The sequence below is a fragment of the Saccostrea cucullata genome, unplaced genomic scaffold (assembly GCF_032062105.1).
Source record: "Saccostrea cucullata isolate Sc308-1 unplaced genomic scaffold, CSIRO_AGI_Scuc_v1 ctg181, whole genome shotgun sequence".
Classification (NCBI taxonomy): domain Eukaryota; kingdom Metazoa; phylum Mollusca; class Bivalvia; order Ostreida; family Ostreidae; genus Saccostrea; species Saccostrea cuccullata.
The window spans coordinates 425722-453085 of NW_026936455.1; the positions used below are offsets into that span (position 1 = coordinate 425722).

The window sequence follows — 27364 nt, forward strand, 5'->3', positions numbered from 1 at the left end:
GGAACAAAATACATTTACATGCAACACTGTGATTAAAACATGAGATGAGGTGTTGACACGAGAAGGGAAAAATAGCATAATTTGACTGACTTAGTCAATGCAGGTATTCTTCTGGAACAATACTAAGGGAAGATCTTTAACTTAACCTTAAACTACCTATGTATATTCACATACATTTGGGACCACCATGTAAGCAAATTTTGTACTCTTAAATCTTGCAAAACAATCGGGGGAAAAAATTAGGGTATCAGCTATTAAGTATGGTAGAGAGGAAAAAAGACAGATTTTTAAAAGGCTAATTAGGGGCTTCTGGGTGTAAAAGCATTAATCTTTGCTCTCGTGTTTACATGGCCAGTTGACCACATATGCTAAGAGTGTGGAGTGTTTCTGCTTCCATGCAATGGAGTCTTGCAACTTTGTTACCCCCCTCCTGAGCACCATTACATATCTGTGGAACAAATGTTTTCTTTTCTCAGTCTCTTTCTTTTGGTCAGTGTATGTATTATTCATGTTTCAGACTGTGAAAGATAAGATATTTTCTACTGTGCTTTATGTTTGTGAGTGATTCAGACGTGAACGATTTGCATATATTTTAATGGAAAGATTTTTCATGTTTGTTTGGGCTTATATTGTTTGTGTTTGTATGTTTGCCATCTGTTGTGGATAGTTTTAATTAGCTCTTAAAACCACAGGAATACATTTATATTTCATTAAAAAGCTCTTTAGTATGAAGTGAGGAAGCTTTAAATTTACATACAAATTCATATCATGCAACTTTACACTTTGTAATGCCAATTAATGCACATTCTTGAAAACTAGAAGAAAAAAAGATTTGCAGAATCTTGGTAAAGCTTCAATATACATGTTTTGGAATTTTAGCATTCCAACAAGATTGACATGCTCTTGGTTGCCTAAGTTTTGCTTGGCAATGTGGTCAGTTATTTGAATAAAGTTTATGTGAAGGAATTGTCAGCAGCAGATTGGGGTTATCAGCCAGAATGGGGGATGAATTCAGAATTTATCTATGCCTCCATGCAGTGCAGTGAGGTTTCCTGACAAATCTAGGCATGTGCATTTTATCAACCAAGTAAAACTCCATATTTTGTATATATGGAAATGCGGAAATCTGGAGAGAATACGGAAAAGAAATCCTTAAATACTCCCATCCACATTTTTCCCCATTGGAAAGAATTGCAGAGATTAACTACATGTCAAGCCACGCACTTGATACAAATTGCGATAAAATTTGCACCACTTTTCATATTCATACCTATCTGAATTGTACCAGTCAAACTTTGTTGTAGATCCCTATCTCAAGCCAATTTTCATTTCAGTAAAGACCTGCTGTTGAAATGTGTATCGCTTAATAATCTAATATTCAAATGTGCCTCCCGTATTTATTAACCACTAGAAAATTTTTTTTTGGCTTGTTTCTCTTAAAGAAGCCCATTTTTACATTGTTTTACACACATGGACAAAGTATTTTGTGCTGTTTTAAAGTGACTGACAAAGTTTTCAGGATCATAGTTGCCTAATTAAACACAAATCGGTCCCAAAGTCTTTTAACTCATGCCTCTCTCATTTTCCGCCAAGGATGAAAAGTTCTTTAAATAGGGAAGTACGCAAGTAGCATGGCTTTGTCTACATTTTTAATTTTTAATCCCAAGCAAAGCATCCTTTTGTCAAGTCCATGATAATAAAGAGCTCCTATACCATAGATTACATAAACATGAAAGGGTAATGTTTTAATTATTTATTAACAGAGAAGCTCTAATGCTCCCATCGCAGTAAATCACAGATTTTTCTTGACTTTGGAAATGCACTGACGGCCTCTTTCGTGGAGAAAATCAATTTTGAATGCAAAATCACCCTTTCAACTGATTTGAAGTGTTAAAACAAGTTGTTCAAGGAATTTTCATATTATCTTTGCATACCAATACATCAGAATCGATAGATTTTGATGTTCACTGTATTAAAGTCAATAAAATTTATAGTTGAATCCCTGAAGATGAAAGTCTTGATCATTAATTCAAAAAAATAATTCAGATATGTTTCCACTTTAAATCTGTTTAATCAAGTGATAGAGTTTTTTGATTCAACAAAATTAAGTCATTATTAAACAAGCTGCAGAAATAATCCACAGTGTTGTTTCTTCATGAAAGAAATAAAAGAGTCTTTGCTGTACGTAGCAAAGAAAAATAGGACATAGCCAGTTTATTCACCATAAAATCTGCATGAGAATAGACCCCCAGTCTTTGAACCAGCTACTGAAAAAAAAAAGAATCCCAAAATCAATACGAACATCAAGTATCTTTCTGTGAGTATAACTGCCAATTCTTTTTTTCCCCATTGATAACGCTGGCACACTTTTCCTATTTTTACCCTCTTAATTTTCTCAATAACCAATATCCATAAGCCGATGGACAAATTGACACAGGAAATATAAGCATGGAGAAATGTTTGGTCAGATGGCCTTCACAGACCAGGATTAGAAAGGACAAAGCTCGGACTGTTTGAATGGCTCCGTCTTTATGACCGAAATCTCGAGTGCATTTACCAGTGCCAGGTTCCATTTGCTTTGGATATGGACGGAGCTTCTACCAATATTTTTCGAGAATATTATTATTTGGGAAAAGCTTATCTATTTGAATTACTGGCCCTTGAAGGTAACGAATATTAAAACATTTTCTTCAGTGTGTGAAGAGGTCAGTTGATTGTAAATCAAGGGGTTTTATCACTAAAAACGTTATAGGGTCTGAATTGATCGTCCATGCTGCTGTAGATTTGTTCCTTTATCGTTTACAATGGCTCATTGCAGTCGTCTGACCAGACACATTTGCTTCTGACACTCCAGAAACTGTGTGATATATGTGTAATGCCAAACCCAGAAACTGCTGTTCAATACAGGTAGAGCAAGCCCCCAAAAAACAAATGGTCAGAGACATAAATATTACCTCCCAGACTACTTTATTTTTTTGTGTTACATGAGGAAACTTGACATGTTTTTTTTTATTATTTAAGGGAAAAAGGGATGATTTTGATGTGACAGTCATCTTTTGCTTTTGGCAGGTTAACATGGATGACCTTATAAAGGCTAGGAACATACAGACACTATTTTGTATTTTAAAGGATGATTTTTCTGATGAATGGGAAAAGAAGGAGATAAGATATTTTTTTTATTGTAATAGAAAGATAGGGAAAACCTATATATATAAGCACAAAAATAACTCATAATGTGATTTAAGAAGCATGTAAACCAATTCTTCATTGGACAATAAGAAAAGAGATAATTTGGGACCACAGCCTACACAAAGGACATGTAGATTTTAATAGACTTTGAAATGTTGTATTATCTTAATTGTTCAACACAAGAGAAAATCAAATATAAATGCAAAAATTATGAGATTAAGTTGAGATTGTAGAGAAAAAGTTGTTTAAACCCTCCTCTCAAAGAAATGATTTGGTTAATTGAATACGGACCCGTAATTACAAAACGACAGTAAATTTTCATAAAGCAGGCAGGCGGAGAACAAAAAAACAAATTCGCCAGGGTCTCTTCTTCCTAAATAGTGTATTTTTGGGGACATTTGCATGAATTATTAATGCTTGATTGAATGTGATTCACACCAAATTTGCCTAGTTAAAGTAATGGCAGAGAAAGACAATTGAAAATGCCTCCAGTTTATTCAATTTTTCCTCGGAGATATTGCATTTTATTGAATCTTTGAAGGCATTAATATTGGTTTGTTCATTAATTCCATGAGAGTTCAACTTTTCTTTGTCTGGACAAAGTGTAACATGCAAAACTGTGGTCAATGGGAAAATACACCCTTCCCCCAATAATTTTAATTTAAAAAATGGATGCACAGTTTTAAAACAGGAAAAAGTTACATAAATTCAAGAAATCACAATCCTCCCTCCCCCCCTCCCCCCCCCCCCTTGTTGACTTGACATCCAAAAAATGTGAACACATTTTCAAGGTGCAAAGATTTTCAAAGAGGTTGTAGTATGAACTTGATAAGCAGGTTTTCTATTTATTTACTTGATGCATGGTCTTTCCTCTCACTAACTTTGTGGTAGACCAGTGTACAGCCTATTGATTGCACATTGAGGACATGTGATATGGCTACCATAGCACTCTGTGCATTGAAGCTGGAGCAGTGAACATGGAATCAAGTTGTTTTGCAGGCCTGATCTCCGAGCAAGATCAGTGAGGGGTGATGAGATGTACAAGTGAGCCTGATGGAGGCAGCATTGTTCAGCTGCAATTAGACCATTTCACACACTGGGTTTTAGGGAAAAGGGGAGAAAGTGCAGGGAATGGTGTGATAAGAGTGAAGATCTTTTTTTTTTTAGCAGGTCAGAGTTAAGGCTTAACAAACTTCATCTCTGATCTATTTTTAGTAGTCACTGCTTCCATCAACTTTCATATACCTTGGTAAAAATTTTTAAAATTTAAAATACTTGTACTGATGAGTGCTATTTTGTGGTGGAATTTTGTTATGTTTTACACTACTTGGAGCAAAGACCCAGCCTATCCTTACTTTATTAAACGGGTAGTGGTAAAGAGACCTCTACATAAACATCAAACAGTCTGAGAATTACTTACGTTAACAATCTTGAGAGGTGACAACATTCTATGATTGAACAAAGAATTTGAAGTTTATTTTGTATTGTGCCATGTTTCTTTGAAATTACAAAGATTTTGTTTACTTTGTTCATGGCATCCAGTTGTGAAGTCATCAGCAAAAGTAACAGTCTGAGTTTAATGACCACTTTAAAAAGTCCTTGGTTTATTCAAACGGTAGAAGATTAAAAAAATCTGTGGCATGTTTTATTTTCATAGGTGTGGAAAATGCAAAAAAAAAGTTTTTCAAGGTTTTTATTGTTCTGAATGAATAATAATGGAGAAAAAAGTAAGTGATAAACATCTATAGGAAATAGCACTGGGCTGGTGAATTAGTTTTTGAAATGTCACCAAGGAAAATTATCATGATGGTGTGGCAAGAACAAAAATTTAATTGAGGAAATTCTTATTACTTTGGAAGGTAACATGTACTCTATAGTTTAGTTTTAAGACAGAATTCTGTGATGATAAAAATTTGACATAATGGATAGGTGAATTGGTAATGCACACCCAGTTGTAAAATCTTTTAATTTACATAATCCCTATATAGATTTCCGACTTCTTTTTCTCTGGTAGATCTACCATGAGTGGCCATTAGACTTCCCTGTGAAGAACATTCTATTGGTCTCTATTTCCATTACACAAGTGCCTTTTAGTATCATAAATCTTTTCATATCATATTAAATAGATTAATTCAGACACACTGAAAATATTTGAAAGATAAAGATTTTCCATTTCATTGGGTTAAATACATGTCAATTCCAATATTTAGAACTCCTGCTGGCATTTTTAATTTAGAGTGTATGACACTTCAAGTGTTAGCCTGCATGGATTTCAAGACGGCTAGTACTGATTGGAATTTATTCAATTAAAAGAGCGGAGAATCGCAGGCTATATTTCAGGTCTTTTCCATTTCAAAGGGATTGTTGCACAATGTGGGGATGATCTATAACCAAGACAAGAAGTCTTAATCTTTTCTAATTTTTTAAGCAAATATACATGTGCTTTTTCTCCCTATGGCTCCCCTGGGTGTTGTGATCATTTAATTTTCTTCCACGAAAGATCTCTTTATTTTTTTAAAATAAAGCTGCACATGCCTGTTAAATATTCCAAGTTGGTAACAATAAAGTGGCTATAAGAGAAAAAGTGGTCGCCTTATTTTGGTATCGTTTGACTGACATCACAGCTGTCTATTTTGTGTCTCCCCATTAAGGAAAAGTGAGAAAGAAGCCAGGTTTAATTAAATTTATTCACGATGTAATAAAAAATTTGCCAGAGAAGGTGGTTCAAAAGTTAATGTTCTATTCAGGGGCCCTATTCCCTGTTGATTAGCTTTGTCAAGGGTGAGATATATTTTCTTTAGCTGTCTCTTCTTGGATTTAAATAAAAAAAGGCAATCGTTTTTGATGGATTCTTTACTTGAAACCGGAATCTGCCTGGTATTTTTTCAAGTGGATGCATAATCCTTTGCACAAATATTGCAACTATCTGCTTTCATTACAAAATTATTTGGGTATTACATGTTAATTACTGACATCTATAAGTTTACAACTGTGTTTAGTTGATAAAGGAATATGGCAGGTTAAAGGCAGGTTGTAGATGTAAGAATTGGTACTCTTAAACCATAATCCAATTCTGCAAGCCCCTCCCTACCTGTGGAGCATTATAGGTGTAAGGTTGCATCAAAAGCATCACAGAAGCTGCCATATACTGGTCAGTGAAACTGCTAAGTAGATACCCAAATTAGATAAGGTTGACCTTGTCTATAGGTAATATACTGCCAGTCTTATCTCAGGTGCCCCACTGAGATTTAACATACCCCCAGACTGTGCACAATCCAAATTACATGCTTATGTGATAAACTATGCTAATGCTGATGTTCGAACTTTGTGATATACAAGAACTATTGATTCTTCTTAAGTGCTAATTAATCAAAGATTTCTCTTGGTTTTCAATGAACAGTTTATTGATTCATTTTCATGCAACATGTCCAATTTTTTTGAGGTTGTAAGTGAGAATATATAAATCTTGTCTCTTTTCGTGTAACAGAAGGTTTGTGTTTTTTGTTGTTGTGAGGAGTGAAGATTTTTTGGGGGGATCAGGGCTAGAAAAGCAACAGTTGGCTCAGGAAACATGGCAGCCATGTGTGTAAACAGAATTCCCTCCCAGTCTCCATTAGCAGGAGTTAGGATTGTCTGTTGTACCAAAGAACGTGCATGTAACTGCCGCCTAATTACAGAGTATCCAGAAAGGTGTTTTTTACACTCTAAATTAGTGTTTGTACCAAGTTTTTAGCACATGCATTTGTTTTTTTTATTTTTTATGGTGGTGTGCAGGAAGAAAGTTTTGAGAGTGGGCGAGTTGTAATCTAAACCTTTGAAGTTGAGAAATGTGTTACTTTCAGCATGTATAATTTATCTTAAGAAGGTGCTCACCTTTCCAGTTTCCAAAGAGGTGATGTTTTTTGTCGAAACATGAGCGTAGCCAAGATTTTAGTTGACAGGAGCTCCCTAATGCATCTGATAGCAGGATCTCACAGCATGCCAGCAAAAGCATGGTTATCTCGACTGATGACATGTTCTATACATTGTTGTGTGTTAGCTATTGTTAAGAAGGGGGATCCCAGGGGAGCCAGAAATATTGGACTCAGTAGAAAGGGTTAATCACAATCACATTTTGATGTGGTAGAATTGGTGTACAGAGGCACCAACAGAAGAATTTACAGTATCTGGGTCAAGAGGAGAGAAATGATGGAGTTAAAGTTGTGTTAGTATCTTCATGACTTTCGGAGTAATCTTTGATATAGCCATTACTGTCAGGCTAATTGTCTATTAGGTAAGTGTATCTTTGAGAGATATGAACCGTAAGGCACGGAATATGTGGTCATTCACTCCGAACTTTTATGGATCTGTGTATACAAATGTCGGTTTTGGAATACTTCGACTTCCCATTGTAAACCTCTCTAGTGGAGCTGCAACACATAAAATCCAGTGTCAAGATGAATTTTATGTTACAGTTAAAGGGACAACAGAGATTCGTGTAATGTAGGTACTGCAGGGTATAAAAATTTATGCGTTACCCTGTTGACATTTTTTTGTTTTTTTAAAGGAGATTGTGTTTGCAAAGGGTGATTGAACGGAATTGAAGATTAAGAGTCATTGCCCAAACTTTTTAAGGTGGTGAGCTTTGAAATTTGAGAGTCCATGTCTGTAAAGAGGGATATAATCAGGCATTTATACACAACGCTCCCACTCAAATTATGAAAAAATGAATTACGGGTATACCTCAGGCTTTTGTCACTGAGGAGTGATTTAAGTGGGAAATAATAGAACTTAGATAAAGAAAGATTTTCTTTTCCTGATTGGCACCCATTTAGTTCTGGACACAACATTTACATTGGGCTACCCAACCATAGAGATCATACATACCATTTAAACTGCTGTTTTTTGTTAAGGTTTTAGTTAGAATTGTGTTCTGTAATCATTGGGTAGATCTCAAACCTGATAAAGATCCAACAAATCTATGACACAAATAGGTGTCTACACACACAAAATCTCTAATTGACAAATCAGTTTGCAAGTTAATGCAGTGTATGAACACTGCAAAAATATGCCTAGATCTGCATGTTTTCTTGATAAACTTATAGAAGCTTTCTGGTACATTATATTTCTCTGTTGTTTCCTGGATCTCTGTTGTATGTTCTGTCCTTGCCTGTCAAACTGATTAGTTATGATTTATACAGCAATTCAGCCTTCAAAATGGGATAACAACAGAAGTCTTGAGACAGCTGCCAGATACAAAAGATGGTTCCATTTCAGCTTTGTTCCCAGCCTATCATGTTTGACACTCCAGCTAACTGGCTTTGTCTGCAGGAGAAAAACTGTTTATGACAATATTCCACAGTCCACTGAACTTTTTGTCCTATATCTATAGCACAATAGAAATCTGGGTCTATTTAGTATATAATTTGAGGTCTGAGTTCATTTTTTTGAAAAATTGTCTATGATTTGTTAACCCCCCTAAAATTGTCTTGCTCCATTTTAGATGCAGTTTACACACATACAATGACGTTTTAATGTTTGGAATATACTGGCGTGAGGCTTAGTATCTCGATAAAATTTCAGATTTAAATAGTTTTATACACCCTTAAATTGTGACACTTATATCTAAAATGAAGAATTAGTCCATAATTTGTGAGTAATTTGCCAAGGCCTTTAGGTTATTCTTGCACACCCCAAACATTGTATAATTCGTAATTGAGAAGGCAAAAAAGTGTAAATTGTATTTCGGAAATTTTCTAACATGGAGGAAAAATAAGGAAATCTTGCATGTTCCTGGCTTTTCTTCATGTATACCTGCAAGCAGTGGAAAAAATTCTCCTGGTGTACAAGATGTAATTTTGCCTGAAACAGCAATAGGATTAAATGAAGTCATTTTTCACTCCAAATACCCCTGGCTAAGATAGGCTGCAATTATCTCAGGAGCATTAAGACCGCTAATCACCAATGTCTCTCTATCAGGCACGCACATGATAAATAAAATCACTTCCTCTGAAATGAAAATCATTATACTTGTCATTTAATTGGAGGATAACCATTTTCTTGCTGGAATAATTCCTTAATTTGTTGTACAACAGGCACTGGTAAGTTTTATATACCATGTATACAAATGTAAGAAGTTTGAAGTATATTTGTCAAGAGACATTCAGGGCAGGAAGGTAATATGTCATGGAAGGGAAAATGGAAATGTAAGTAATTTGATTTATTCTAGTAAATAAGTTCAGAAGGCTGCAATTTAAACAATTCACAATCCGTAAATGCCATGTGCATGAAAAAAAGTAAAAAGACTATAATAATTGTAAAAAGACTATAATAATACTTTTAAGTAATTGTGAAGGTGTCGGAATGGTTGTCAATTGCATTGGACTTTGCTGTCATAGTGTGGAAAGATGGGAAGAAGGCTCATTGATTTATTTTGCACAGTGATGGATTCGCAAGCTAATTAAGCCAAGAGAATAAGCTCTTAATTATAGAAGTACTGATACTATGTGTGTACAAAAGGTATTTAGTCTTGTATTTAGAGATGAATCTGTGTATTGGCATCTTTTGTAAAGATTTCTACAAAATCTTGTGTTTATTCTGAAGTTTAAGCAACATTGCCATTTTCTCTGCAGTTCTATTGATTGGCAGATGGTTCAATAATGTAAATCTAAATATTAGCAGTGGATCTTCTGAGAAACCAATGAATTTTGACACTTGCAGAAAGAATTTGTCATGCAGAATAAATATTGGGTAAATCATTGTTACAGAATATCTTAATCTAAGAGTTATCAACCAGGAGCAAAAAATATTGAATTCTGTATCTTTGGAGCATACACTTTGGCAGGTAGAGGCGCTAGCAGTCAAGTTAAATTATTTCTCACAAGACCCCACATAATAGGTCGCTACGATAATGTTGTATTCTGCCTTTCTTCAAATTCTGACCCCCAGATAAGGATTTTTTTTTACTCTCCATAGGTAATTATTATGCCTGACAAGATTAATGTGGTCATTTACATTGTGAAAATACGTGAAGGCTCCAAAAAAGGTGTTAAGGAAGTAGATGTCGGATCCCAGTGTTGCATGTAATGCGCTGAATAGTAATTTCCCAAGGCACTTGATCATTGTAGTTGCACAATACGTTTTTCTACTCTCCGCTTTTCTTCTTTGCCTTCATTGCCAGAGCAATTTCAAGCGATTCTGGTGAAGATGTGTGCTGCTCCACCCAGATTGATGTAGAGCATGACTTTTGTGCAAGTGTTTTTTTTTCTTTGGGGAGTGAATTAAGTGATGTTCTTTCCTACATCAGAATTCATGTCATGTTGATGCTGATCTATCATGTTCAATGGTTAAATTCACATGTCTTTTTTTTCTCTTAATCCATGGAATTTACTGACTGCAGTGGGTCACTTATAATATGAAGAATTTCAAATTTTTAGTCGTTCACTCTTGAATGCGTATGAAACACATAGAATGGATCTTGTACTAAAACTTAAGGAACTGTGGTTCAATAAAATTTGGAACATTATTCTATAGGCACCTGCACAGAATGCATAAAGTTTCATAGAATATTTATCCTGCACCTGTTTAATACGACAGAGAAAATTTCTGAGAATTGTGAGGCACCCATAATGAGCAGACATTGATGCCTATCAGAATTTGACTGCAACTGTTTTTGGGTAGAAGAATGATATTGCAACAGCAGTAAAATGAGGAACAATAAATCTTTCTGTTTCGAAAATATTTTTCCAGTTGATAGCAGAAGCACTTTTCGGAGATGTTCATCTTGAAAACAACTCTGCGACCACCCAAAGCACAGGGTTTCACTTCCTTAGCAAGAATAGATCCAGCCTCAACTTGTCTTTGAAGTAAATGTGAAATTTCAGTTTCCATGGCACCTATATTGTAATAAAAGATGGTGTCTTGCAAGATAAACCTGATGTTGCTTTACATCATCTACATTGAGATTTTTCAATGATGTATGCATACTGTAATTCTTTTTTACTAGGATGATTACCAAAAGTGTCGTAGAGTGCATGTTGTAGATGTTTCTGAAACTTTCTATTTATATTTGGGAAGCTATTGCGGCGTCATCTCGGTGTGTGTATTACCTTTTGCCAAGGCGGTGGTAAATGACTCTTAAACAGATCATGTAGTTAGAATGTTTTTCACAATTATTCATACCTTTATGACAGGTATAAACATATTTTAATTGAATTTCATCACACTTTTGAACTTGCAGACAAAAATCTTAGATGGTCCTATATGATAAAGCCTCTTGCTATATATTCTTTGGTTTATAAATATAAGCTAGCAAGTTTTTACTTAAGGTTTTTCCAGTTCATTTGGTTCGTTTAACTGAAAGGTATGGTGCCTCGATCTGATAAAAAGACCACTTTTCTCGATTGCATAAATACTTTTAAAAAATTTACATGAAGTGTATAATATGTTGTCGCTTTCAGTTTATGGTCCTGACTAAATGAATTCTGGATGAATAGTTCATAGAAATTTTGTGATTTTATGCTGTAAGTTGAGATTTTACAGAACATTAAAAATCTATTAGGGGTATGGGAACAATTAAGATTACATTCATACGCAAGACCATCCATATCATTGCTTTATTGATTAATAATTCAGGGAGTATAAATATTGTATATCTCTAGGTATTACAATTCTGTATCAGGTTGGAATGATAGGAAAAACGAACTCAATTTTGCATATTAATTGTGGATGCTAAATTCCTTTAACAAAAGATCTATTGACATGAAGCAATATCCTCTCCTGTGCGATAATGCTTTCTTCATCCTAATTTGCATATCTGTCGTTTTAAAAGGTAATTTGTAAATAACTGTCATTTTTTTGTGTCTTGTTCTTTAGATCATGTAGAGAGTCACCGTGAGGACGGTATGACAGAAGCTGAATAACAGAGGATGGCGAGCTGCGCAACTTTACTGATTGTCTTCATCACCGTCCAGACCATTTGTCAAGGTGAGTTATTCCCCTTTATCACTGAGTGTACTCCTTTGATCAGCGTCAAGTTATGCAATTAATAGCAACTTCACACTGTAGTCTGAAGAAATATGAAGTGCTATTTGGCTCTTACGAGTTTGAAAATTGGCTGGACTGAAATGCCAATCGGCTTTGTTCATCTGTTCATTGAGGATTTCAAAGAGCTCTTCAAAACCTGGCTTTGAATGTCAATTTCCTTTGTAACTATGATGAAATTTTTTCTAATCCCGCATTTCCATGTTGAAGGGATATGAAGTATTCATTGATCATGATTATGTTTTTTTATAAAAATGATGAATATGTTCATTGTGTAAAGGACTAGGATTGCAGTGGGTACCATCGACTTGAGCTGACAGTTTATATTGATGAGGGACAAGATTTCAGACCTCTCTCATTTCCTTTCATACAATGATGACAAAGAGTCCTCATTACAAATTGTAACTGATATTGTGCTATTATCAGAAACATAAGCCCGTAATCCATTGTTTGAGAAATTTTTAGTGGTGTGGCAGGTTAAAATGACAACATATCGGCGTTTTGTTTACATTTTCGGCTTTTTTGATTGGAATTTAAAAAAAAAAAAAAGAAATCGGTGCAAATCTGTGAAATGGGTGTATCACGCTGTATATTTCTGAGCCATGAGTTCACTAGTTTCAGACAATTCAGGTTAAATAAGAACAGATTTCTTGATAGATTCGTGTCACTTAATTATTGGTAGATAGTTAAATGAAAAAACTGTGTTATTTTAAAGTTCAAAGCGATTTCAAGTATCCTTCACGGAAGTTAGGATGGATATCTGATAACGCTTGAATTAAATGTTTGTTGGTGAAGTTTGTTTTTTTTTCTTTTACTTTCCACACTAGTCGTTTCATGTTTAGGGCTCTTCAGTGATATTTGCAGAGGTAAAATTGTTTTTTTTTAAAAGAGAGAATTGGAACTATTAAAAATGAATTCGTAATCATAAGATTAAATGCTGATAGTGATTTTAATAACCATTTATTTCAGGAAAGAACTCAGGGATTGGTATTAATTCATAGCTAATATAATTGACTGTCAAAAGTTGGGTTATGTGTTACATGGGAGAGTAAGGATTTTTAAATGGGACTAAAGTGTTTGCCAATTTACATGTAAGATAGCAGGTTTATCATTACATGTTCATCTTGATCTGGGGAAATTAAGGGGTCTAAAGAGTCCGATAAGCAATTGTAGTAGAAAAGAGATATAGCTCATGGAAAATCTGTTGAAAGGAAGGGACCATGGGAAAATTTTGAATGAATGGAAATTACAGATATTAATTGCTACCCTGAATTACTGATAGGCCATAGCAGATGTATTCTGCCACTGATATTTAAATTCAAGTTTCATATAATTAACACTCATTTATCTTAAAATTAATGAAAAATAGATTAAATTTAGAAATTACCTTAAATGACCTCTCTTCACTTCAGAACTATTCTTTCTTGAATATTAAATATATAATAATTACTACTTTCTGTCTATCTTTATAGAAGATTTTATGCTCTCTAAAATAACAATTGAAATCTTTATTTAAAAAAAATAAAATAGGTTTAGAAACTTTCAATGCATAGTAGTTTACATGTCAGAGAGAGGGTCTTGCTAGCTTCAAGTACACATGAAGCATTGATGATTGCTCTTCATTGTGAAAATGGGGATCAGCAGTGAATTTCTTGCAAATCTTAAAAAAAATTATAGGACATATATTTCAGCTGATAGTGCATAAGGATCAGGAAGTACGAGAACTTTTGCCAAAGAAAAAAATTCATCAATTTCTCCAAAAATGTTCTCCTTTTATCATAAGTTGTCTAGAAAGGTCTCTGGTTTCCTTCGATTCTTTCAGAAGCCGTATTTCCTTAAATTCTTTGACTTGAACATGTCAAATCTCAAACTTTTCATTTTTTGAGCTGACAGTATGTGATAAAGTTTTTCTAACAGGGGAAGTAAAAAGGAATGTTTTTGCAGGGAAAAACCATGCTGTATTAATTTGTTGATACACATTAACCTTTTTGTTCTTGACCCATATTGCTTTGTTCCAATTTAATTCTGATATCATGGCAGGCCTATAAACTTTCAAAAAAGAAACTTGCATGCTTGTCATAAAAACAGAAGTGATTTTTTATTTTTAGCTCTACTGGTCAGAGACCAGAAGAGCTTATGCGATAGTAATGCGTCCGGCGTCCGTCCGTCTGTCCGTCTGTCTGTCTGTCTGTCTGTCTGTAAACAATTTTTCAAAATGCTACTCCTCCTACAGTTTTGATTTGATTTCAATATAACTTGGCATATATGTAGACTACACTAAGATACATAATTCTGTGTATCGGTTTTTGATTTCAACGAACGGTGTTGGCGTTGTTACTAAAAATAGAAATTTCTGTGAAATTCTTTCAAAATGCTACTCCTCCTACAGTTTTGGTCTGATTTTAATATAACTTGGCACACAAGTAGACTACACTAAGATACATAATTCTGCATATCGGTTTTTGATTTCGACCAACGGTGTCAGCGTTGTTACTAAAAATAGAAAATTCTGTGAAATTCTTTCAAAATGCTACTCCTCCTACAGTTTTGGTATGATTTCAATATTACTTGGCACACAAGTAGACTACACTAAGATACATAATTCTGTGTATCGGTTTTTGATTTCGACGAACGGTGTTGGCATTGTTACTAAAAATAGAAATTTCTGTGAAATTCTTTCAAAATGCTACTCCTCCTACAGGTTTGGTAAGATTTCAATATAACTTGGCACACAAGTAGACTACACTAAGATACATAATTCTGTGTATCGCTTTTTGATTTCGACGAACGGTGTCGGCGTTGTTACTAAAAATAGAAAATTCTGTGAAATTCTTTCAAAATGCTACTCCTCCTACAGTTTTGGTCTGATTTCAATATAACTTGTCACACAAGTAGACTACACTAAGATACATAATTCTGTGTATCGCTTTTTGATTTCGACGAACGGTGTCGGCGTTGTTACTAAAAATAGAAAATTCTGTGAAATTCTTTCAAAATGCTACTCCTCCTATAGTTTTGGTATGATTTCAATATAACTTGACACACAAGTAGACTACACTAAGATACATAATTCTGTGTATCGGTTTTTGATTTCGACGAACGGTGTTGGCGTTGTTACTAAAAATAGAAAATTCTGTAAAATACTTTCAAAATGCTACTCCTCCTACAGTTTTGGTATGATTTCAATATAACTTGGCACACAAGTAGACTACACTAAGGTACATAATTCTTTTTATCCGTTTTTGACTTCAATGAACATTATTACCTTGGTTAATAAAGATTGCAATTTCTGTTACTCTCAAAATGCTACTTCAGATACAGTTTAGTCTGATTATAATATAATGTGGCATGCAAGTAGACTACACTAAGAACATAAAGAGACTTATTTAAAGATCATTATTCTCTTTTTTGCTAGTGTTAAGTTTCAATTCCCAACTGCTGAAGTACTTTCATCTTCCTTTGCTATAAGTACAAACCAGTAGAGCTTCAGTCTCGACAGAGACTTCTGGTATTTTAAAGTAAGCAAAATAAATATGTCAAGCACATGTGACCTTTCTTGATCATATAACCCCCCATAAAACAATGGTAGATTATTTCCCAAACCATTACAAGACATTTGGAAGGTATTTAGGAACTTTATATCTGGGAGTTAAGAGCATGACCCAGCCAGTGTTTGCATTGACACATAACGTTGCAAGCTTTTTCACAGCCCCAAGAATTTCTTTCAAGTTGAAAATCGATTCCTTTGCAGGGGTTATCATACCCCACAATTAGAAGTCTCAAATCAGAAGCCAGGATTGGAAGTTAATTGACAATAAGTACATAGAATGAACACCCATAAAATTTCCTGTCACATTACAAAAGACCCAAGTCAAGGACCCCATATAGATGTATTGTTTATGGACTTGTATTCCAGATGGCTTAAAATTTAATTTGTGTTGCTCAATTGTTGAAATTTTTAAAACCTTTTTTAGGGTACATAAATAAAGACAAGTGAATTGAATCATTTCGGGTCGGATAGCATTTCATAGTCTATTCTGGGTGACTTGTTTTACGTCCATGCAGCTATGAACAGGTGCAAGAGAATGATTTATAAAATGTTACTTTCTTGGGAATTTATGGCAAACTTTGATGTAAAATTTTATTATTTCCTTTACAGAAAAGCTTGTAGTGATGTACTACATTTCTCATGTCTATACATTTAAAAAAATATTTATGCCTAGCCAACAGTTTGCGGTGTGGTCTTGGATGTATTGCAATGGGATATGCCAATTAAAAACCATAATTTTCTTGAAATGACATTTTCAACTATTCACGTTTAATAATTTAGTAGGTGCAGTTCTATACAGTGCACAGGGACACTGAAAACTATAATAGCTATTCTAGCCGTTTGAAAAGTGATTGATAATTTTTTTTTTGTGCTTGCACAATAAATAATTTTCAATTATCTTGAGAGGTATTCTTTATTGGCTATGCTGTAATCATGAGATAGGAAGAAAAGGTCATGAGAAACTTAAAGTTTTACCTGTGTATTTGAAAGAAGCTTGTCAAACCAATTTTTTTTAATCGTCTTTTTTCTGGTGCAATGTATTTCTTAATGCTATTTTCTTTTTTTTGCGGAGGACTTTTTCGCTGTATAGGGTGTTAGTTGCAGCTATCAATTACAGGGAAATATTCAGGGTAGATTAATCGGGATTTATTTTTTATTTTTAATTTTCTCATAAACTTGATCCCTCTGTCATCGTGATGGAATACAAGAGTAAAGTGATAGCCATAGATTTGTTTTTGTAGAGAATAAAATGATAATCTCACACCTAGAATGACCCATGTTATACCATAGAAGAACCTGAAACTACTAAAGATGCAGAATTAATTTCACTGTGGCTTACTAAAAATTATATGAATTATGTATTCTCTTTAAAGAAGTGGACAGACATTTAAGCTGTGCCTGTCCACCTCTCAGAAGGGAATAATGAATGGTGGCAAATGCACAAGAAAATATGAATTTCTACCTTTCAAGGGTACAAAAAGGTAATTTGAAAAAAAAAATTAAATGGAAAGTTTAGTCCTTTGTCACGTTGACTAGACACATGTCCTAATATCCGTTGAAGATTTTTCCCAGTGATAAGTCAGATTGTGCATTACAACAGCTCATTATCTTGATGAAAGGTTTAGATTATAAGACAGATAATTCTTTCAGCCAAATCTGAGTATGATATTTCTACTTTGTTTGGATTACATAATTCTTTGCTTTGCCTGCACCAGAGAATAATAAGGTCTCAGTGACAAATTTCAATATGCAGTTAAGGAGACCCCCTGATTCTTGTGTAGGGACCCCCGAAAGATTTATGGATTATTGTGTTTCACATTTTAATTCAGCTAGGGGTGTCATGCTGACCTTTGAATGGCCTTGATTACAAGCAATTAGCTGTTAAGATTATCTGTAAATTGTTATGTTCCTCAGAGATGGAGATATGGAAATATTGGTTTGAAATAGGGATTATATCCCAGCAGAAAAAGAATTAGGGTTTAATAATTGTACCATAGGTCAGGTATTTGAACAAGTTTTTCATACAACTACAGTGGGTTCCGTTTAAACGGATAGTCAGGTTGTCAGAATAATTTTATCCGTATAGCCGAATATTGGAATAGCCGATTGCAATATTTCCGTACAAACGGCAGATCTACAGTACACAAGTAACAATTTCAACAAGGTTGTATTACGTACCTGTACTTTCGTTTTCGTTCGATGAATGTACCAAGTCAGGAAATGAATTATTTCACTTAATTAAATAACAAGTTCAATATGATTTTGTATGAATAATTTGTTTTTAATTGAAGTATAAAACTTATTTCCATCTTTATATATCTATTTAGCACCAGGCACCTGTTTACATTCATCCCATTCGTTGATGGCATCCATTTTGGAAAACGGAAGTTGATTTAATACTTGACTATAGGACGTAAACCATTTTTTTCCGGATTGCTGATTATATAAATAAAAAAAAAAAACGTTTATTTGTTTTATTTGTCACTTTAATTGATGGATTTAATTTTCAGACGTATATTTAAACGGAGTGCATGTGATTTTAATTCTTAAAATTGCACTTAAAAGTGAACACATATTCAACTAAATGACCAAGCGCTACCATTTAATAGACAGTCTAATTCTGATAATTTTAATTTAATGTCCAAGCGAAGTGTCATACTCAAACTGAACAGTTCAATAATTAAAATTTCACACCAAACAAAATTGCACACAAGCCAATTATCAATGATCTAAATTAACACCCAAGCCGGTCATCACTATTGTTATCAAAACATATCGATCTAGTGTGCCCACTGTTAACACAGGTAAGGTGCTGCCGTTCGTTCAGCCGTGACTAATCCCCTCATTATCGTGTCTGGAAGTGTCAAACTTGTGTAAACAAAGGATTTACATTCAGAAGGTAGAGGTGTGAATGAGACAATTATTATGAAAATCACTATGATAGGCAAAATTTTTGTATCAGATAAAACGAAAATCCAATATTTTCCTATCAGAATATCAGGTGAAATTATTAATAAATATATAATAAATGGTTTTGTGCTCTGATATTGTATCAGATTAGCCGAAATATTCGTTTAACCGCTATCCGATAAAATGGAATCCACTGTATAACAAACAAAAAAATCAAGGTTTATAGTCACTTCATATCAACAAAGTCCTGCATACTGAGATCACTAAATAAACACTGTCTGCTTTCAAATAAAAAATTGGCAAATTTTAAAAAAAATTGAACAAGATTTTGATATCTTGAGAACATTCAAGTGTACTTATTAAAATGTACACAGGGTTTTCATATCAAGGATGGTTTTGATGGTAGATGGGTTTCTATTTGTGTCATTCGGCTTAAAGAACCCGTGTGTTATTGATATCGGTTGAAGAGAAGTGTCTTTGACGTCGGTTTAAACTGTGACGATTTGCTGGCATGATCACTATTTTCGGCTAGTATACTACGGCCTGTACTTGTTTGCAATCTTGATTTTTGATGAGGAGAAAAGATAACATTATTTTATAAAACAGTGATTTTTGAAATGACACCTTGCAGGTGTGATATGAAGACTGTGCTGTACACAAGTCCTGTCAGTGCATTAAATATACTTGGTTAGGGTAGTTATTATGACTTTTTAATGTGTTCAACTGAGCCCCCTGCCATTCTTGATTCCCATCTAAAGCTTCTTTAATTTCTGATTAGTTATGAATCATGCATTACATAATCTCCTTGTCAGCAAAAAAACCAAGTTTCCCAATTAAGTCCCAAACAAAACATTTTTGGCTCTCGAATAACAAAAATGATTTTTGTTCGGCTGGGTCGTAAAAAGAAATATTCTGATTTTGAATTGTCATTAACTGTTGGGCTTTAGTGCAGTTAAGAGTGCACCCTCAAGATCTGACAAGAGATAGAACCAAACATCAGATTTCAAGAGAATCAGTTTGAATGAAAGGTCTTGTATTGCAGGCCCTGTAAAATCTTCATCCCTCTCTATCAATGGCTGTGGAAATTCTTCATCTGTAGTGAAGAGTGCTAAGTATCCAGTTTCTAAAGAGTTACAAGCAGGGGACTAAAAAATGCAGATCAACTTCTATGTAATTAATACAGCCTAGTTCTGGATAATGGTCCAGAGGGGAGATGCAGTAACCCCATAGTGATCAGGGATGAAAGATTTTCTAGCTGTATGTGTGATAACCAGGGATAATAACTAATTATTAACACCCACAAGATGTGTCTGGAATGACCACTGCACCAAGGGGGCCCCATTCCAGCAGAGGTGCAGCATGTTTATTATTTTTAACCCCTTATATTTGAATAACACAACAGAGATACCTAAATAATATTAATATTGTGAGGTAAAACACAGGCTTATTAAAGTCCTAGAACTCACAAACTGTTACATGTCAACAAAGTAATTTTTCATCCCCCCTTTTGTGAACCTTGTCAGAAAAGACAGTGGTCTGCAAACTCCCTGTGTGCAACAGATGGTTTTCTTTTAGACAAATCCAGTATACACATTCTGATTATTGTAAATATTAGTGTTACTTGATGAGGAATAGTTAAATAAAGGGTATAGCGGAGCATTTTTCCTACCCTTTGATGTTGCAGTATGAAGTTTTATGTCAGTATTTCTGCTCTTGATTCGGTAATTGAAAAGTCAATAAGGTTTATGGGTAACTGACGAAGAAGGGGGTAATTTACGTAAAGATAAAACAGGGGGGAAATTGTTGTGGCCAATACGAATATCTAATAAACTCATGGGCTGTGCTTTAATTGTTGGGGTTTGTTTTGAGAACATATGCAGTCGTAGATACTGTCGTGCAGAGAAATTTTAGCTTAATCTGAAATATTTTACAATGCTGTGATATAATCCCTTCCTACCCTGAGAATACCCAAGTTCTTTTAAAACTGTAGTTATCTCAGCATGGTTTCTTTTAACTCTCATACACAAAGGTCTACCTCCAATGTCACAGGGTGGAAACGATTTGTCACAAGAAAATTTCCGACTTTCTCTGCTCTAAGTACTCAGTAGATTATGTTAGCAAACAATTTGATTGATTTCTGGTGCCGAAATTCCTTCTCAATATATCGAAAGAGAGGATTTCCAGCATGAATATGTTTTTGTCAAGCCTAGTTAGGTTGGGATTTTTTTTCTTTCATAACAAAAGATGGTCAGATAGGATTGTATACTTCTCAGTTAAATTGCAGGAAAGACATGTAAATGTATTTTTGCCTTGCTTAATGTTTTGTTCGCTGGTTTAAAAGTGCAATTCCTTGACAGATCTGTAGACTGCAGTGATCGTAAAATGTGGCGGAACTCTTTTGATTCCAGCTCCGGAGATATTTTATCAAATAATTATTTTTAATGTCAATTGATGCTCGATGTTTGTTGCCTTGTTTGTCGGACAAAAGGGGAAATGAAACAGAAAGTTATGCCCAATATAGCTCCTAAAGATTCCTCAGCTATGAAGAGAGGAAAAAAAATTACTTTTGTTGATAAAAATCATTATTAGCTCAGTCCATTAATTCCCTTGTTTGGCCAGCAGCATAAGTGATGTAGCTGGCACCAGCAGGGCAATAAAAATGTAATTGTGACGCAATGTTGTGCAGGTAGAAAAAAAATTAGCAATTCAGGCCCGGAGGGTAGATAATGAAGTGAAAAACAGAGCACAGAGTGATTTGTATCACATTCAGGTAGCTGAAAAAAATCGGGGAAGAGTTATGAGTTAATCAGTCAAAGCTAATGAACGTGTTTGACCCCTTCCAAGGATTCAATTTAAGTGTGAAGAAAATTCTATCTTTTAAAATAAAAAATGTAAATTTTTTTAATGATGGTAGTTACACCCTTTCCCTTGGCATTAGCCTGATAAATTTAAAACGGAAATATCATTCTTTTATGGTGTGGTTCATTTTTCTTGTTTTGTGTATTTTTTTTTAATATATACACAAGAATATCATAAGTACAGGTGTGCTTCTAATGTAGGGTTAATTATGTGATATAACTCAAATTTTATAATGCCTAGTTTCTAAATTAAGTAATTTTTAAAAAAATTAATAGCACTTGCAAATGACAAGTAGTGAAAAATTTGTTTACAAGAATTTTAAAAAAGTAAATTAAAAAAGGCTTCAGAAAAAGAAAATTCTTTTTCAAAGATACTTTATTTAGAAAATCTATGAGCCTTTTTATCTCTCATGTGATAAATGGACAATTTAAGGATTATTTTGTTCGGGAGTTTTAAAAACATTTAACTGTGAAATTATCTTTCAACCCTCTCCAGCCCCCAAATCTTAAATCACACACCTGACAATTTACCCATCATTACCCTCCATTGGATGACCACAGAGGTGACAAATGATGGCTATCTTTATTGTTATGGGTAGCCAGGCAGGCCCTCTCCTACTGACCAGAGGAAATATCCGGGGATATTAAGTTACCAGGCCTGTGATCATGATGTAACCGGACCATTCAGCTCCTACATCTTCATTAGATCATGTGTCTCCTCTCCAACTGTGAATTGCTTTTAATCTATAAAAAAAAAAAAAATCAAATTTAACCTGCTGAAAAAAAAAGTGATAATGATAACCTAAATCCCACTGAAAGTCAGTCTCTAAAGTGTTTTTTTCCCCCACTTTTTACAAAATACACAGACACTAGATTTGTTAGAATGCAAAGGTGGACTTTTCTAAAAATCCACTGAACTGAAAAGGATGAAAGAAGAAGTTAAAATGATGCATGTAGTGTATTCAAACAATGTATCTAGTTATCCAGACACATTAGATTTTTTGACGTAAAGAAATATTTTCATTGTCATAAAAATGCTGTCCTCCTTATGATAAGATGCAGTTTCATATTCTTTTGTCTGATTTCTGCTTTAATCTTGTGCAGGAAGCGTGATTCATGATAGAAGGGGCAACATATTTCTATCAGCTTTGGTCATGCAGAGCTTTTGAAGTTAGAAGGGGCATTAGTTATTGGAGGGTCTTTTCATCTTGCATGTCACTTAATACATAAGAAAGGTCAGCATCTAAATCTTTTTTTTTCTAACTACAGAAAGGTGTAAACCTGTGCATTTTGGCGAACGGGCCCGGATGTACATACTTATTAGGTCAACTTCATTACGATTTGGATTTTGGTGTAGATCACAATTTCTTAGGTTCAAACAATATTTTGGTATCTTGAACAGAGACTTTGTGGTACCAGCTTGAAAGTTTGCAAACAAAACTGTAATGAGACTAGGATTATAATGTAACTTCAACATGCATAGACGATTTACCCTAATGGCTGTTAAACTAAGTGAAATAATCACAAAGAACTTAAGTAATTGTCTGCTATAGGTACCATAGCGCTGTGGGTGTCAGGGCATTTGGCCACCCAGAGGTAAAACTCTTATGGGGCTCTTTTGTTTGCACGGGTTGATTTAAGCTATGCTTTAATAAGACATAATCTTTCCCTATGTGTTTAATACTTCTAGTATGGTGCTTAAATTCCATGTTATTAGGTGTCCATAAAGTGAGTGATCAAAGCACATGTCTAGGGAGTAGAACTTACGACACCCGAGATATGCCACTGTGAACTCCGGTCCCTCCCATGTGGCATTGTATCCCCGGCTCTTCTTCTGATTTAAAGCAATGAAAAATTCATGAGTTGACTTTCTGCTTGGAAAAAAGAGATTAAAATCAGTTTTAATGCAAACAAGGGAGAAATTTGAAACATATAAGGACAATATTTTGTCCTGCGTGTTGTTTTATGAGATTGTTGTGTAGTTTTCGTAAATCTCGTGAAACCGAAGATATGGTTGTTATAAATCTGTCAAAAATTCCAATATAGGGGAGGAGGGAAAAAGATACAATAAAAAAATGTTAAGATATTGTACAAGATGAACCAGTGATGTAAAAGAAAAATAGGGTCAGTTGTTGGGTGAAAAATTGCTGGAATGTAACACAAAATATCCATATGTTATAATTATAACATTGTGTTGTGATTTAGTTTAGATGATATATGATTTTGTACCTCAGAGATTTTAAAAGGCAGGATTAGTTCAGCAAAGAAAACAGGAACTTGGTTTATTGTGGAAAGAAATTAAAAGTTGCTCAAGCATTGATGGCAAGATTTGGTTATGAGCCATCATTAGGGATATTGCTACAGCCATAATGATGTTTGAACATGCAAATTTTGCTTGATTTCATAATAAAGTTAGGGCATGTGGTAGGTATATTTTCTGTATGATGTGTCCAAGTTTTCATATTTCTCCCAAGTAATGTTCCACCTATGTGCAAAACCATGCCTTACATCAAAGGTCATAATGATGGATTATGTTCTATGCTTCGTTTCAAGATTGCAATATGATATTTTTGCAATTGGGTTTTAATTCAATAAGAAGGCAAATATATCATCATTATTGCTCAACATTAGGGCAATGTGTGCTCTAGTTCCTAATGCAGTAAGTTACCGATTTATTTGACGGAGATAGATAAATTATTTCTCAATATCTTCTGAAGTCTTTATCTTTTGCTGTAGCATGCAAACAAAAAATTCATCAAATATTTATTGTGTAAGTAATTTTCTTAGAATTGATGGGTTCTTGAATTCTTGAACTTTGCAAAAATGGCTTTCTGTCTGTTCTAAAGTTATTGTTTTTATTTCCGTGCCAAAAGAATATCAGCATTGTGAAAAAAGAATAGTATCACCTCCTAAAGATTTCCTCAGAAAACTGCCAGAGAAGTGACAAATGTGGAAAACTCCCTATCATCTCTCTGATTGTACTCACTGCAGCTGTCTCTGCCAGTGTGCTAAGAGTGAGAGCATATTGAGTATTGCCAAAGCTTTTGAAAATGGGAAAATATGGGGGTGCCTTGCTGGAGAAAAAAAAACTGAAACTGCAGTTTTAATGACTCTTCACTCTCCAACTAGAAAAATATCATAATTAGGTTTGCCGAGAATCAAAGTCATCTTGTGCACCAAAGTGTTTGTGCTTCAGTTTTCCTCCTGCATGGAGATCCAAGGCTTGGAGTGGCATCTTCTGTGGTGCTACAAGTACAAGTATGGCTGATCAAACAGCAGCTAATTTACTGCTCACAGGAACAAAGGGGGCTCTGCAGGAGGAAGGGAGATTTCTTACCAGGAATATTAGCAGCTGCAGAGGTCAATATATTAAATTTCTTCACACTTTTCTTCATTTTTTGCAGAGAAAATGAGAAATGCAAAGAAGCATACAATTTCTCCTCAGAAGCTTCTAAAGAAGTTGAGGCTCTAATCCTGGATCAATATGTGAGCTACAATGCCGCTCAAGCAAATTTTGAGAAATTCTGCAACAATTTGGTCGAATTAAAAATCAATTGGTACATAACTAGTGCTCAGGATCAAGCCATTAGAGAACTCAACAGGCAGTCAGGGGAACACTTTGTAGCAAATAGGTTACACAATGAACCCATTTTCATGTTTAGAATGTGTCTGGGTTTCAGGAAAGCAAATTGGCCTGTTGTATGCTCTTGTAGGTATAATGTTAAGAAGATCAATTTGAATGGCTCATTTCCTATTGTCCAGCTGAACTAGCTGACCTTTTTGACATTCCTTTAGCCATAGATCAGAGGGGAATTGTGTGTACAGTATTTAGATTGGGTGGTTTCACGATGCTGAATAGGGCTTTAAAGAGATTTGTTTGATGTGGGAAAGAAATAAAATAAAAAGCTTTTGTAATCATTTCCTTGAAGATTAAGAGAAAAAATAGCAGAGTTTACAAAATTTGAAACACTCAGTTTCAGCGTTCTTTAAGATTTAGCCATATTATCATTTGTACATGTAGTGTTATTGTAATAACCACCAAATGGGTTGGCCTATGAATTACTGTATTGGGTGTAACATTTTCTCATAAATGACAAAACTAACCTTTAAAAAGAATTGCAGTGCTGTTTTAAACATCATGTGAAAGTTTAATGAAAATTAAAAGTGATCTTGTCGTAAACCTTTAAACCTTTGGCCCCGCCTGAACGCTGCCTGTAACATGAGATGGAGAAGTATCAGTGAGGCAGAAAGTTCGGAAGTCATGAAATATTCATAAAGGCATAGAAAAAAATGTTTTATGGGAAAATAAGATTTGCAAGTAGTAGACAGTGTTCTGTTTCATCAACTGGAGTTCATGTTACATCTCAGATTTTCTGTGGAGCTTTAATGTTCATCCCCCTGCATTATTCAAATGATCCACAGATAAACTACAGTTTTGATTAATTAGCTCTATCAAGAGAAATATTGTTAATGCTAATGGTCTCTTTGTCATATCAAGAAATTCGCTTAATTATAAGTGATATGGGTTATATCATAAAAAGGGCCATAAAAGTGAACAAAATTAAGGGTTTGCTGGGTTCCAAAATGGCCAATTTTTTCCAGTAGTATCTGGAGCATAGATCACTCTATCTATGACAGACTAAATGTTCCATTGATTAACTGGGAATTAAAACCAGGGACTTTATTGCTGGGACAGTATGGAGTGTGGAAATGAAAAGTTATCCAGTGCCATCGTAAAAATCTGCAGTGCTCAATTTGTTGACAGTGTTTCTATCTTCTGGTTGTCATCCTATTTGAAGAATGGTTCTGCATTAAGCTTTTATATTGGTAATCTTTTCTTAATAAAACAACAGAAGGGGTGTATTTCTCAGTTAGAAATTCAGAATTTTTTCCAGTACAAATTGAAGAAGAAGGCAAGTATGGATTTTTAAACATATCATTGCCTCCCTACCATTACTTACTTGACAATGTATCCCCCTTGTTGTTTTCACGATGGAACTACGTGCTGACTGCCTCTTGTGCCTCTGACAGTCTGATTTAGATAGATTATTTGCAAAAGCCATTGACACCAGCCATTGATAAAATCATTTTCCTCTATGTTTTTATAGCATCATCAGGGGGATTTTGTATAGATATCCCCTTGATTTTTATACCGAAGAAATCAAGTTGCATAAGCCATAAATCTAAAATAGTTTCAGATGGTATTCCAGAATGGGTGCTAAATGTCTGAGAACAGTAAAATAAAGGTAGCATTGCAGAAACATCTGTTACTTTCTGTTTTGTGGTGCTTTCAAGCTATTTCTTGTATATTTCTGAAATTTGGCAGAAACCTATGGCTGTAAAATGCAGTGCAGATTTTAAAAACAGGTGCATGTGTTTAAATGCACATTCTGATGTGTCAACAGTGCAGATATTATGGCCTTTCATATATTTTGAAGTTGATTAAAATGTTGTAAAAGTTGAGAGGTATCATAGGTATTTTTTTGCTTGGATGTCAATAGTGCAGGGAGCATTTGAGAATGATTTTGTATTCAGTGGTGAGCTATCCTATGAGACCCATTGATCATGTTGGAAATTTGAGTTAATTCTATGCAATCCTATATCCTATACAGATGGTAAGTCTCCACCTTCACCATCAAAACAGAATTAAGTGCCCATTTTTAACACATTGGTCCAATAATTTCTCACATTTATACTGGCAGAATTTTCCCTTGTTCAACAGAAGGAAACAATATTGTCCATACATATGGTTCCCTTTATTTACTGATCTTTCAAATTTATTTGAATTCTGAGAATTAATTGAAGATTACTGCTTTTTTGCTTGTTTTTCTGGGAT

At 34.4% G+C, this 27364-nt stretch overlaps 1 protein-coding gene across 1 annotated transcript in view; it reads left to right on the forward strand.

Moving 5' to 3' along the window:
• Positions 1-27364, forward strand: part of LOC134245637 (roundabout homolog 1-like) — a 71664-nt gene that overhangs the window by 17883 nt on the left and 26417 nt on the right. The window contains exon 3 of the mRNA XM_062727908.1: positions 12043-12153. Coding sequence (XP_062583892.1) covers positions 12096-12153 — 58 coding nt within the window. The 5' untranslated portion in view covers positions 12043-12095. The remainder of the gene's footprint in view (positions 1-12042; positions 12154-27364) is intronic.